The sequence below is a fragment of the Dermochelys coriacea genome, chromosome 2 (genome assembly GCF_009764565.3).
Source record: "Dermochelys coriacea isolate rDerCor1 chromosome 2, rDerCor1.pri.v4, whole genome shotgun sequence".
Taxonomy (NCBI): Eukaryota; Metazoa; Chordata; order Testudines; family Dermochelyidae; genus Dermochelys; species Dermochelys coriacea.
Window position 1 is genome coordinate 90,008,693 of NC_050069.1, and position 12,631 is coordinate 90,021,323.

At 42.0% G+C, this 12,631-nt stretch overlaps 1 protein-coding gene across 1 annotated transcript in view; it reads left to right on the forward strand.

The window, feature by feature from the left end:
* The window catches only part of RAB12 (RAB12, member RAS oncogene family), a 36,314-nt gene extending 32,804 nt beyond the window's left edge, over positions 1–3,510 (forward strand). The window contains exon 6 of the mRNA XM_038390328.2: positions 1,371–3,510. Within this exon, the coding sequence (XP_038246256.1) occupies positions 1,371–1,484 (114 nt within the window). The 3' untranslated portion in view covers positions 1,485–3,510. The remainder of the gene's footprint in view (positions 1–1,370) is intronic.
* The last annotated feature ends 9,121 nt before the right edge of the window (positions 3,511–12,631 follow it).

Below are 12,631 nucleotides of genomic sequence, written 5' to 3' on the forward strand. Positions count from 1 at the left end.
CTTCATCTCTTCAGTAGCCGTTGAAAACAGAACTGCCTTTGAGATTTTTGTGTGCGCTTCTCTGCACGGTAACTTCATTTTAGACTAAAGTTCAGTAGCTGACTGTGCATTTGCCTGCTTCCATTTGTTGCCATACATTAATTGAGACTGAATTAGGGAATTGGCTTAGGACAAAGCAGAAATAAATGTTCATCCTTAAATTGAAATGAGAGATAAGAACTACAAAGGGCTGGGAAAACAAGTAGTTGGCAACTTACATGACAACTAATGAGAGAGAAGCAACCCTGGTATGTTTGTAGACTAAAGCTTCTGTCTTCAGCATAGTCCAGAGGCTAGAGCATCAGAGCAGAGAATAGAGACCCTTGTCTTCTGTTCACTGCTGGCTTCAATATAGGAGAGTCTTTTAACCTCTTTTTGCTTTTGGTTCCCTATCTATACAATGGCTATAACGGTTATCCACCTTCAGAAAGGACTGTGCAATCCTGGGTGAGCAGTGTTATGTAAGTGAGTATTAGTATCCGTGTAAATCACGGCGAGCTTTATTTCAGAAAATTATGGTTACCTTGATAGAAATGTTACTTTTTTGTATTTTCAGATGCTGTCAAACAATGTAAGTGTTTAGTCTTTCTCTATGGGAGATAGCCTCGTTTGTGTTAAACTATTTTTAAAGTCTGAACCACTTCATTAACATTAGAAGGCAACAACTTCATTTTATGTATATTACTTATTAGTGTACCTCTTTAAACTACAGGATTATTTGTGATCTTGAATCTTATCTATGCAATCTGTCATACACACTTCCTTATAGGTGGTCTACAATACTACCTAGCACTTCTGAAAGAGCTATAGAAAAATTAATCCATACCCCAAGAGGTAGGCAAGTATTATCCCCATTTTACAGATATGGAAATCGGGACACAGGAAAGACTGAATGATTTGTCCAAGGCCACTTAAATATGAGGAAAAGTTAGGAATTCCACAGATTTAATTTGATCTCCCAGCATTATGTTTAATTCAATAAATTATACATGCTTCACATAGATAAAGCTTCTGGAATATTAAAAATGTTTAAATACATTCTCTATTATTGACAAACTGGTTACATGGAAACTTCTCCCCAAATTAAGTATATTTCCTTCATAACATATGAATTGTTCCATGCTTCTATTTGTCAACAGAGCAATACTGTTTTTTTTAACACTGATTTGTAACTTTTTCTTTCTCTTTGAAAGTGGTTCTCAAAATACTTTGATGTTGGGGTCCTTAATATTTTAGCTGAGCATCAGTTCTGCAGCATTTCTTTTCAATTGAAATAAACTAAAGAGTTCAGTGCAGGTAATCATTTATAGACTTTTTTTTTTTTTTTAAAGATGCCTCTGGATATTATGAGGAATGAGTTGTCCAACAGTATATTGTCCCTGCAACCAGAGCCAGAAATCCCACCTGAACTGCCTCCGCCAAGACCACATGTCCGTTGCTGTTGACTTGTTGCTTCATACAGAATGAAAAAGATGAGTGGGGGAGAGAAGAAGGTGTCTGCACTACAATCATTTGACAGTTTCATGTTGCACTTTGTTTTTCAAGTCAGAGCTACACACTAATTTGTAAATATGCAAATATGCAATCCTATATAAGATTCAGTTACAACAGTTAAATATTACCCCTCTTCCCCCAAAATAGTATATTTCATTCATCACTGTAGTGCTATAAATATTGTACAGTATATGGGGAACTGCCACACTCCCAGTCTAGGAGGAGGAGAAAATAAATCTATACTTATTCTTGACATAAATATTGTAATAGTCCTTGTTGTTATAAACAGGCAAGCAGAAGCTCTTCTTGTATGAAGATAAGTATATGGTGCTTTGCTAACTATTTTAAAGATGAATTTTTTTAAGACTGAAAACTTTATGTACAAAGCTTCCATAACCTTCATTGTTTCCTTTAATATATTCAGAAGATTTTTTTTTTTTTAGGGAGGGGGTGGAGCTGTAGCTGACTAGATCTACAGCAAATTTCTACTACGTGTAGTAGATATACATGTAATTTCCAGCAATCTGTCTTATTATTTATTATGTTTAATAGTAGACCATTACTTTGTGTATTAAGACATCACATTTGGTGCAATTCTAAGGGTGCAGTGTCAACTCACATAGTTAATTTTCTGCTTAAACATAAGGTAGATTGCAAGAATCATTAAGATTGAGTAAAAAGCGGAGATGTGTATTGAATTCTAAAAGGTGGTATGAAAAGCAATGCTGCTGTCCTAGACAGATTCTTTTAAAAAGGAATTTAATACTTTTTTCCTGTGTTGAGGGAATATATATGTGTATTTGTCTGAACATCTAGGTGGGTGGGAGGGGTTTATGGAAAACCATTTTTTTTCCCTAATGGTAGAAATTATTCCCATCAAGCATATACTGTATTAGGGTTTTGTCTGATAATGACTTTGTGAACTATATCTTTTATTACAATGCACTGTTTAGTTTAGTCGTGGTAAATCAGTAGTTACATATTCGAATAACTTGGTGTGTCCTGAATGTTGTGGTATTGAAAAGCATTGTGGTCTTTCTAAACTAATGAAATGCAAATAAAATTTTGTATTTATGAATGTCAGTGGAGCTGCACCTGTTATTAGAATGGCAAATATACCTGATGGTGGATAAAAGGTAAAATCAGTGATATTGAACAATTTTTTTAAAAAAAAATCTTTATAAAGATCTGATTCTCAGCCTTGACATTTATTTTTCAAGATAGGAAAAACAAGGTGCATTAATTGCTTGCCTTGAATACTGCACTATTGAGATGATCTAGCCAAATTGGCATCCTGTGATGGCATGTGACTGCTTTTCGTGACAACTTGGCAGGCAGTAGCAAAACTATTTGTGACCCATGGAGACAAAAATGTAATCCAGTCTTCTGCAAAATATAGCTTATCACTATGTTTTTATTCTCTGGTGTCAGAAATATTTTACCAGTTTTGCCATTGTTCCACCCTAAACATTTACACAGATATCATAATGTATATCACGGACTTCTCCAGTTTCTCATGAGTTTTCTGGAAGGAACAAAACATTCAAAATAATTGGTGGTAATTTATACTTTGCCCAATGGATCTTAGAGCTGTTGGGCTGCTGAATAAGTTATTACGTTCTGCACACAATACTGTGCAGGGAACACATCTTTGGCACATACAGTTTCAACTAACAAACTAAGGAAGCCTGGTTGAAAATTGTACTTATGTCTTCTGCCACCTTGTGCCTAAATGGTTAGCTGTTTTTACATAGTGAACTTGTGGTTTACTCTAATACTAACAGATGAAATCCACCATTTTCTATAGCATTTGTAGGATTTCTGATGGTACTGTGGGCAAAAGCAAGGAAAGGAAAGTTATGGAAAAATAAGTTTTAACCTGACAATTATTTCAGCTGACTTGTTTTAATGTGTATTTAGAAATTTGTTGTGAATTTTTTCTGCAATTTTTGAATTTAATAAAAATTAAAAAAACTGGCTTAGATTTTTTTTATCTTGTAATTATGTGCTATTGTTTCTTTATGTAATGAAGGCATTTGAATACAGGACTGTCCCAGTTGTGACCTTTGAAGGTAACTGTAATAAGAACTTTTATTTATTAATTGAAAATGTTTCTTGAGCCTTTGACTCTCTGATTTTAAACTGTCTGCATTAACCTGATTGTTACAGGGAGGACGGAAAGGACACTGCCTCCTCCCACTTCCTCTGTAGTTTTAGGAACACTTCTGTGAGTCAGGAGCCCTCTAAGCCAGCGTTTTTCAAAGTTCGGATTGCAACCCAGTACCGGGTCGCTCTGGTCAGCACTGCTGACCGGGACTTTAAAAGTCCTGTTAGTGGTGTTGCCCAGCTAAGGTAGGCTAGTGCCTACCTGTTTCAACACCACACTGTGCCCCGGAAGCGGCCAGCAGTGGGTCTGGCTTCTAGGTGGGGGGCCATCGGGCTCCATGTGCTGCCCCAGCTCCGAGCACCAGCTCTGCACTGGGGGTGGGGGCGCAGTGCCTATGGGCGAGAGTCACATGAAGCTGCTTGCGTGCCTCCGCCTAGGAGCCGGACCTGCCACTGGCTGCTTCCGGGGCACAGCGCTGTACGTGGTACCAAGACACGCGAGAAGCCTACCGCTGCACCCCAGCTGTGCCGCTGACCAGGAGCCACCGGAGGTAAGTCCATGCTCCAGTCCCCTGTCCCAGCCCTGAGCCCCCCCAAACCTGGAACCCTTCCTGCACCCCAAACCCCTCATCCTCTGCCCCAACCCCAGAGCCTGCACTCAGAGCCTGACCCTCTCCTGCACCCTTACCCCAGCCCAGAGCCCCCTCCCATACCCTGAAATCATCATTCCCAGCCCCACCACTGCAGCCAAAACCCCTCATCCGCAGCTCTGTTGGGTCACAGGCATCAACAATTTTCTTCAACTGGGTCCCCAGAAAAAAAGTTTGAAAACCACTACTCTAAGCAGCTGCTGTCCCTTCCCTTCTCTAGCTTCTTAGTAGATCTTCTGCTGGCTGGCTGTTGCACTGGACAGGAGGGAGAACAGAATTGATGGGAAATTAATTGGTTCTGCCTAAGCCTAGCTGAGCACCTAAAGGAACAAGTCCTTTCGTCCGCTACACAACTACCTGGGTATCCTGAATGGAGGAGGGGGAAGAGAAGCTGGGAACCAGCTACATGTCCCTGATTCTCTCCTTCAGACCCCTCACTGGTTAGACCAGCTTTAATTCTCATCAGCTGATTGATTTCTCAAGGAACCGTGCACCAGCCTTGACTAATTGGGGTCAAGGCACATGTTGCCATTTCTGCTCCCCTCAGACACCACTCCACCCCAGTATATTCTCTGCACCAGGTGCTGCAGGGAGGGAGGCAAGGGAGCCAGTTATGCTAGGTCCTTTGGCCACTGGGGATTCCTCCATGCTTGAGGAATCAACTAGTGCAAAGGCAGCAGAAACTTACCCATGAGTGCTACAAAAGAGAATCTGCCCCAAAATAATTATGGCCCTTTGACCTCTTTGCAATAATAGGTTAGATCTTGGGTCCATTGAAATAAATGGGGTTTTTGCTACCAACTTCCGTGGAGCTAGGATTTTGTCCAACATGTTCTACCTTCAGACTGAATTGAATGCTCCTGTTCTAATAGCATTGTAAACCTCACACCTGTGATAACTGAAAAGCGTGTTCTGAGATAGATGCAACGTTTCATTGCATTTACTATAATGGACTTGCAAATTAGTTGCCTAGTAGGTGGTACTCGGCCTCTGACTTATGAATACATAATTTCTTTATATCTAGATGGGAGGAGAGTCCTGAATCTGGAAAGGTGGTCCTGAAATTTCTTTGTTGAAGCAAGGGTCATGGTATGGAAAAGTTTTTGAATCACTGGCCTATCGGATCTCTAGTGACAATCGCAGCTAAGCTGTCTAGGCACAGATTCTGTTCTATTAAGAGCATAAGAGTGGCCATACTGGGTCAGACCAAAGGTCCATCTAGCCCAGTATCCTGTCTTCCGACAGTGGCCAATTCCAGGTGCCCGAGAGGGAATGAACAGAACAGGTAAGCATCAAGTGATCCATCCCCTGTCGCCCATTTCCAGCTTCTGGCAAACAGAGGCTAGGGACGCCATGCCTGCCTATCTTGGCTAATAGCCATTGATGGACCTATCCTGCATGAATTTATCTAGTTATTTTTTTAACCCTATTATACTCTTGGCATTCACAACATTGGTTAATCTATTGGAGATCTGCTGGAGGAATAGAGATGACAATTGCTCCAATAAGACTTCACTAACAGTTAACATGGCAATATGCAGTGTAGATATAGTTGTCGGTTCCAGGATATTAGAGAGAAAAGGTGGTTGAGGTAATACCTTTTATTGGACCAACTTCCGTTGGTGAGAGAGACAAACTTGAGCCACACAGAGCTCTTTTTCAGGTCTGGGAAAGGAACTCTCCCAGCATCACAGTAAAATTCAAGTTGGAACAGATTGTTTATCACAGTGGTTTTCAACCTTTTTCATTTGTGGACCCTTAAACATTTTTGAAGGAAGGTTTGGACCCCTTTGGAAATCTTAGACATAGCCTGTGGACCCCTAGAGGTCCACAGACCACAGGTTGAAAACCATTGTTCTATGGTAATGACAGCCTTTCATGGACCCCTTAAACCAGTGATACCCATTGGTTCAGGAACCAAATTTGTGATCAACGTTACCCTAAAGAGCCACAGTATGTGACTTCATTGTTTAATATATTCTCCCAGCAAAATGGCTGACCCTGTATTAATATTTTATCAGCTACAATTGGTTAATCTAGTAACAGTATCCTGATTGTTCAATAACTTAGACTGGTTAATAATTAAATCACACGGTATTTTAATATGTGCTGCAAAGAGCCACAGAAGACGCCTTAAAGAGTCACTTGCAGCTCACGAGCCTCAGTCTGAGTATCACTGCCTTAATCCATACCTTCACTACTACTTATGTCGCTCAGGGGCGTGAAAAAGCAAACACACACCGAGTGACATAAGTTTTGCTGGCATAACTGGTAGTGTACACGGTGCTATATCAGTAGGAGAGTTTCTCCCACCAACCTAGTTACTGCCGCTTATTGGGGGTGGTTTAATTGTCGATGGGATAGCTCTCTCCCGTCAGCATAGAACAGCTACACGGGAGATTTTCAGTGGCACATCTGCGTCAGTACAGCTGTGCCATTGTAAGCTCTCTAGTGTAGACAAAGCCTTAGAGTCTGCGGACCATAGACTGAAAACCACCAGTTTAGTGTAAGTAGTTAGCACATATTGTAAGGTACCATTCCAGGTAGGCCTGTTAACACCTGTAATCATAGAACAGAAAAAAGAGATTGTTAGTGGGTTACAAATTGTTGTAATAAGCCATAAATCCAGTGTCTCTGTTCAGTCAATGGATTTTCGGTGTATAGCAGAGTAATTAATTTAAACTCCTCTCCAGTCACAAGACAAAAAGAGGTGTTAACAGGCTATTTGTTAGTCTCTAAGGTGCCACAAGTACTCCTTTTCTTTTTGCGAATACAGACTAACACGGCTGCTACTCTGAAATCTACCTTGAATGGTCCCTTACAAAATGTGCTAACTACTTATGCTAAACAGTCTGTTCCACCTTGCATTTTGCTGTGACACTGGGAGTTCCTTTCCCGGACCTGAAGAAGAGCTCTGTGTGGCTGGAAAGTTGCTCTCTCACCAACAAATGTTGGTCCAGTAAAAGATACGTTGTGTCACCCACCTTGTCTCCCTAACATGGCAATAAGTAGTTCCCAGTGGTAGGCAAAGAGTTTGATCTTTACCTTCAGTAAATCAATTCCCAGTCTCACCTAATCAAACATGAAAGAAGGATGAGTTTATTTTAACTGGTGATATTTCCTGCCTAAATACACAGATGTGGGTGTGGGGAAGTGGGAAGTTAATGTGGAGCATATCTGCACCTTCTCTCCCTTTCCCTGACCTGCCTGCCCTCCTCTCCCTCCCAAATGCACCAAGCAGAGTTCAGGAAGGAAATCGGCTCATTTGGAGGAGTGCAGAGAATACTGAGGGCAAGTCTACACTACAAAATTGATGCAACCTAAGTTACATTGACATACAGCCACTGCAGTAATTTACACTACGTTCTTTGTATCTGCAGTCTGTCCTCCCCAGGAGCACTTGCACCGATTTAACTGCCAATGTGGGGCATTGTGGGACTGTTTCCGAAAGGCAGCAACAGTCAGTGAACATCGCAGTGTCTACCCTGACACTGCGTCCTCCTAACTACTCTTGGAGGTAGCATTATTAAGTTGGTGTAGTGCACAAGTTACATCAGTGGGAGCTACAGTTTAGTGTAGACCGTTAGGTTGATGTACAGCAGCTTACATTTACCTAACTGTAATGTAGATTAGGCCTGAGTTTAGACTGGGAACAGGAATCTGTTCAGATGTTCCTTGCGCTCCAGTCTCCTCCCCCTGGAAAAAGTGGGCACATTGCAGATTCTCCTGCTCTAGCATATCTTATGGTATATGGAAAGGCAGAGGCACTAGCTGAAAGGACCACGATTCTGGCATCAAAAGCTAGCAGTACTGTCCCACCAGACAACAGATACAGCCTTTGTTAGCTGGGTTAATCCTCGGATTCCAGGACATTTGGTCTGACTAACTAAAACTCCTTGCTCAAATCAGGGTTGCAAATTGGAGGATGGCCCTAAGTATGGGCTTCACTGTCTCTTTCAAACTAATATATTTTCCATTTAGTAGTACTAATACTAAAATCAAAATATTGCATATACAGCATGGACCTTAACACATCAAGTTTCTCATTGTTACCACGGCTAGTTGTCAATATACTATTGCATAAACATAGGCCTTGTTCAAGAACACACTTATTCTTTCCTTGTGTCTGTAATTTCCTAAGATTGATGAGATATATATATATATATATGTATGTTCCAATGACAAGTGTGTTGTCGGTCTTCGGAAGGTTGTTATCTTTAATCAATTGTACTTGTTATGTCTTGAATGTGAACTGTAAAAGTACAGTATAGAGCTTTAAGGAAATTTAATAGGACCAGGCAACGTAATGGGATAAAACATAAAGCTTTTAACAGTACCAGGATAACAAATTAACATTTTGATTCCAGAAGGGAAATAAGCTTTGAATGGCATGTGCACTAATGCAGAATGCCCATTAGGGGTCACTGCAGTGCTACATGTAAAAGCCCATACAACGCACCCTGTTGAACCAGGAGCGGGTTTGTACTTTCTTACTATTTTGAAAGCAAAAGTTCAGATGCTTTGAAAGAAGAATATTTGATAGTGTTTTTTTTAAATGTCAAAGTAGTGAACATTTGTAAACTCTGAAGAAACTATGGCAAAAACAATGCAAGTGTTCTAGTGATACAAGGAAACTTTTTTTTTGAGGAATTGAAAGTGAAAAGATCCTTTCTATAAACAAAGAATTGTATATGCCTCTTAAAATATCTCCTCTTGCTGAATAGATGTTTTTAGCTAGTTTTCAGTGAGCTGTTTCCTAGATGCCATTATTTTAATACTAAATTAATGAGTATACTTGCTGAAGAGTAATTTTTTTAACTTTTCTAAAATCTAAATTCATTGATCCTTCTGTGCTTCTTGCGTTTCCTAATGCATGAATCTACCAAAAGTGAACAATCCTGCAAATGACTTAAGACTTGTGATTACAAAATAATAGGGCACAAATTGTCATGGTGATGTTTGTTGCTCACTAAAGTCTCATCATTACACTTTTAGGATTCACAGGTTTCAGAGTAGCAGCCGTGTTAGTCTGTATTCGCAAAAAGAAAAGGAGTACCGGTGGCACCTTAGAGACTAACAAATTTATTAGAGCATAAGCTTTCGTGAGCTACAGCTCACTTCATCGGATGCATTTGGTGGAAAAAACAGAGGAGAGATTTATATACACACACACACAGAGAACATGAAACAATGGGTTTATCATACACACTGTAAGGAGAGTGATCACTTAAGATAAGCCATCACCAGCAGCAGGGGGGGAAAGGAGGAAAACCTTTCATGGTGACAAGCAAGGTAGGCTAATTCCAGCAGTTAACAAGAATATCAGAGGAACAGTGGGGGGTGGGGTGGGAGGGAGAAATACCATGGGGAAATAGTTTTACTTTGTGTAATGACTCATCCATTCCCAGTCTCTATTCAAGCCTAAGTTAATTGTATCCAGTTTGCAAATTAATTCCAATTCAGCAGTCTCTCGTTGGAGTCTGTTTTTGAAGCTTTTTTGTTGAAGGATAGCCACTCTTAGGTCTGTGATCGAGTGACCAGAGAGATTGAAGTGTTCTCCAACTGGTTTTTGAATGTTATAATTCTTGACGTCTGATTTGTGTCCATTCATTCTTTTACGTAGAGACTGTCCAGTTTGGCCAATGTACATGGCAGAGGGGCATTGCTGGCACATGATGGCATATATCACATTCTTAAGTGATCACTCTCCTTACAGTGTGTATGATAAACCCATTGTTTCATGTTCTCTGTGTGTGTGTATATAAATCTCTCCTCTGTTTTTTCCACCAAATGCATCCGATGAAGTGAGCTGTAGCTCACGAAAGCTTATGCTACCGGTACTCCTTTACTTTTAGGATTGCTACTCAATGTGAGTTAATAGTCATTGATGGCTTTTTGAAACAGTGTGTTTTCTTTTGGCTATCAACAAAACATGAATAATGTACTGAGGGTGAAGGATGCCGTTCCATAAGAACACAAAATTTAAATGTGTGCTTTGCATTAATTATAGGTACAGTAAAACCCTGCTTATCTAATCTAATTGGGACCAGGGCCAGATCAGATTATCAAAAATTCAGATAATCAGGAGAATGGGCAAAGTTTTCTATCTGTTGTTTTAAAATGTGCAGTTGCTTTTAAACTAGCTGACCCCTCCCAGAAAAGCATTAAAACATACCCCCACTACTTATCTACTTAACACAATATACAAACGATTAGTTCTTCTTCGAGTGCTTGTTCATGTCCATTCCACATTAGGTGTAAGCGCGTCGCATGCACGAGCGTTGGAAACTTTTTCCCTTAGCGGCTCTGCGCCGTGCATATATACCCCTGCTGCTCAACCCCCTGTCATAAAAATAAAGAGAAGGGTAACCACCTTTCTGTAGACAGTGCTATAAAATCCCTCCTGGCCAGAGACGAAACCCTTTCACCTGTAAAGGGTTAAGAAGCTAAGATAACCTCGCTGGCACCTGACCAAAATGACCAATGAAGAGACAAGATACTTTCAAATCGGGAGTGGGGGGAACAAAGGGTTTGTCTGTCTCTGTGATGCTTTTGCTGGGAACAGACCAGGAACGCAGACTCCGAACTTCTGTTAGTAATCTAGCTAGAAATGCGTTAATTTTCTTTTGTTTAATGGCTGGTAAAATAAGCTGTGCTGGATGGAATATATATTCCTGTTTTTGTGTCTTTTTGTGACTTAAGGTTTTGCCTAGAGGGATTCTCTGTGTTTTGAATCTGATTACCCTGTAAGGTATTTACCATCCTGATTTTACAGAGGTGATTCTTTTACCTTTTTCTTTAATTTAAAATTCTTCTTTTAAGAACCTGATTGACTTTTCATTGTTCTTAAGATCCAAGGATTTGGGTCTGTGTTCACCTGTACAAATTGATGAGGATTTTTATCAAGCCTTCCCCAGGAAAGGGGGTGTAGGGCTTGGGGGGATATTTTGGGGGAAGACGTCTCCAAGTGGGCTCTTTCCCTGTTCTTTGTTTAATATGCTTGGTGGCAGCATATGGTTCAAGGACAAGGCAAAGTTTGTACCTTGGGGAAGGTTTTAACCTAAGGTGGTAAGAATAAGCTTAGGGGGTCTTTAATGCAGGTCACCACATCTATACCCTAGAGTTCAGAGTGGGGAAGGAACCTTGACACCCATCCAGTTCCTTCTTACCGTCCTTGATGGCATTGGAACAACCTCTCTCTTTTGTATGAGAGTAGTCCCTTAGCCTTTCTCTTATAGATTGCTAACTAACTGATAACAGCTTACCTTTGTTGTGGACACTTAAGTGATTAGGTGCTTGGAGGCTTCCAGCACCTGGCCCCGGGCCCATGGGTTTAAGGCTTGTGCTACGTGCCGCAAGCCTATGCCAGTTAGTGACCCCCCCATGGCTCATGTCTACGTTGCCTGGGGGAAGAACATCAAACTGAGCGGTGTAAGATTTGCAAGGTGTTCAAGCCAAGAACAAAGAAAGAAAGAGACTTTTGTTTAAAGCAGTTGTTGATGGAAGCTGCATTACAGCCACCGGGCCCGGAGTGCCTGTCGTCGTCTCCGGCTTCCTCGGTGCATAGTGCCCCAGAGCCGTGGGGAGACCCAGCACCGGCTAACCACCGAAAGCTGTTGGCCCCACAGCGCCAGACTAGGCCCCAGCACTGCTTGTCCTGCCCGGTGCGGCCCACGGATCATCCAAAAGGAAGGCGCGGATGTTCCCCGCACCGGAGGCCGGTGCCTTCCAAGGCCCTGAGCGCCGATAAGAGTTGGAAGACTGCTGTACCGGAGCTGGCATTGGCGGCTCCAGCACCACAAGTCCTACTGAGCCAAGGCCTAAGTGAGCTCAGTGCAGGCGATGGGCTCTAGGACTTAATGGATCAGCCTTCCACACCTGGCACCTTTGAGGCGGCAAAGGACCTCATTGAGCTGTCGGCGACAAGCCCCTTTCCGTACAGGGAGAATCCTCTGGCACCCATGCCATGGGGGGTGCCATCGAGGGGTAAGCCGGCAATGGTGTGCCATTCAAGGTCACCATCCTGGCACTGGTCCCAGTCGAGCTCCACATCTGCAGACTCCCAGTTACCTGCGGCTCAGAAGGAAGTCGTGGTACCGGGAGTGGGTCAGTGTGAGGAAGTAACGGACAAGGCACGATGTCCTCAGCACTGATTAGAGACCGGCACCGGGAGAGTTGAGACGGCCCTTGCCAGAGGACTCCTGCAGGTGCTGTTCCCAGTCCCAGTCCAGATCCCAGTCCCAGGGATATCAGTACCAGTCTCGCTCCTATTCTATTAAGAGCCGCACATCAACCTCCCGCCAGCACAGATCGTCGGCACTGCTGTGGCTTTTGCGGTCGAC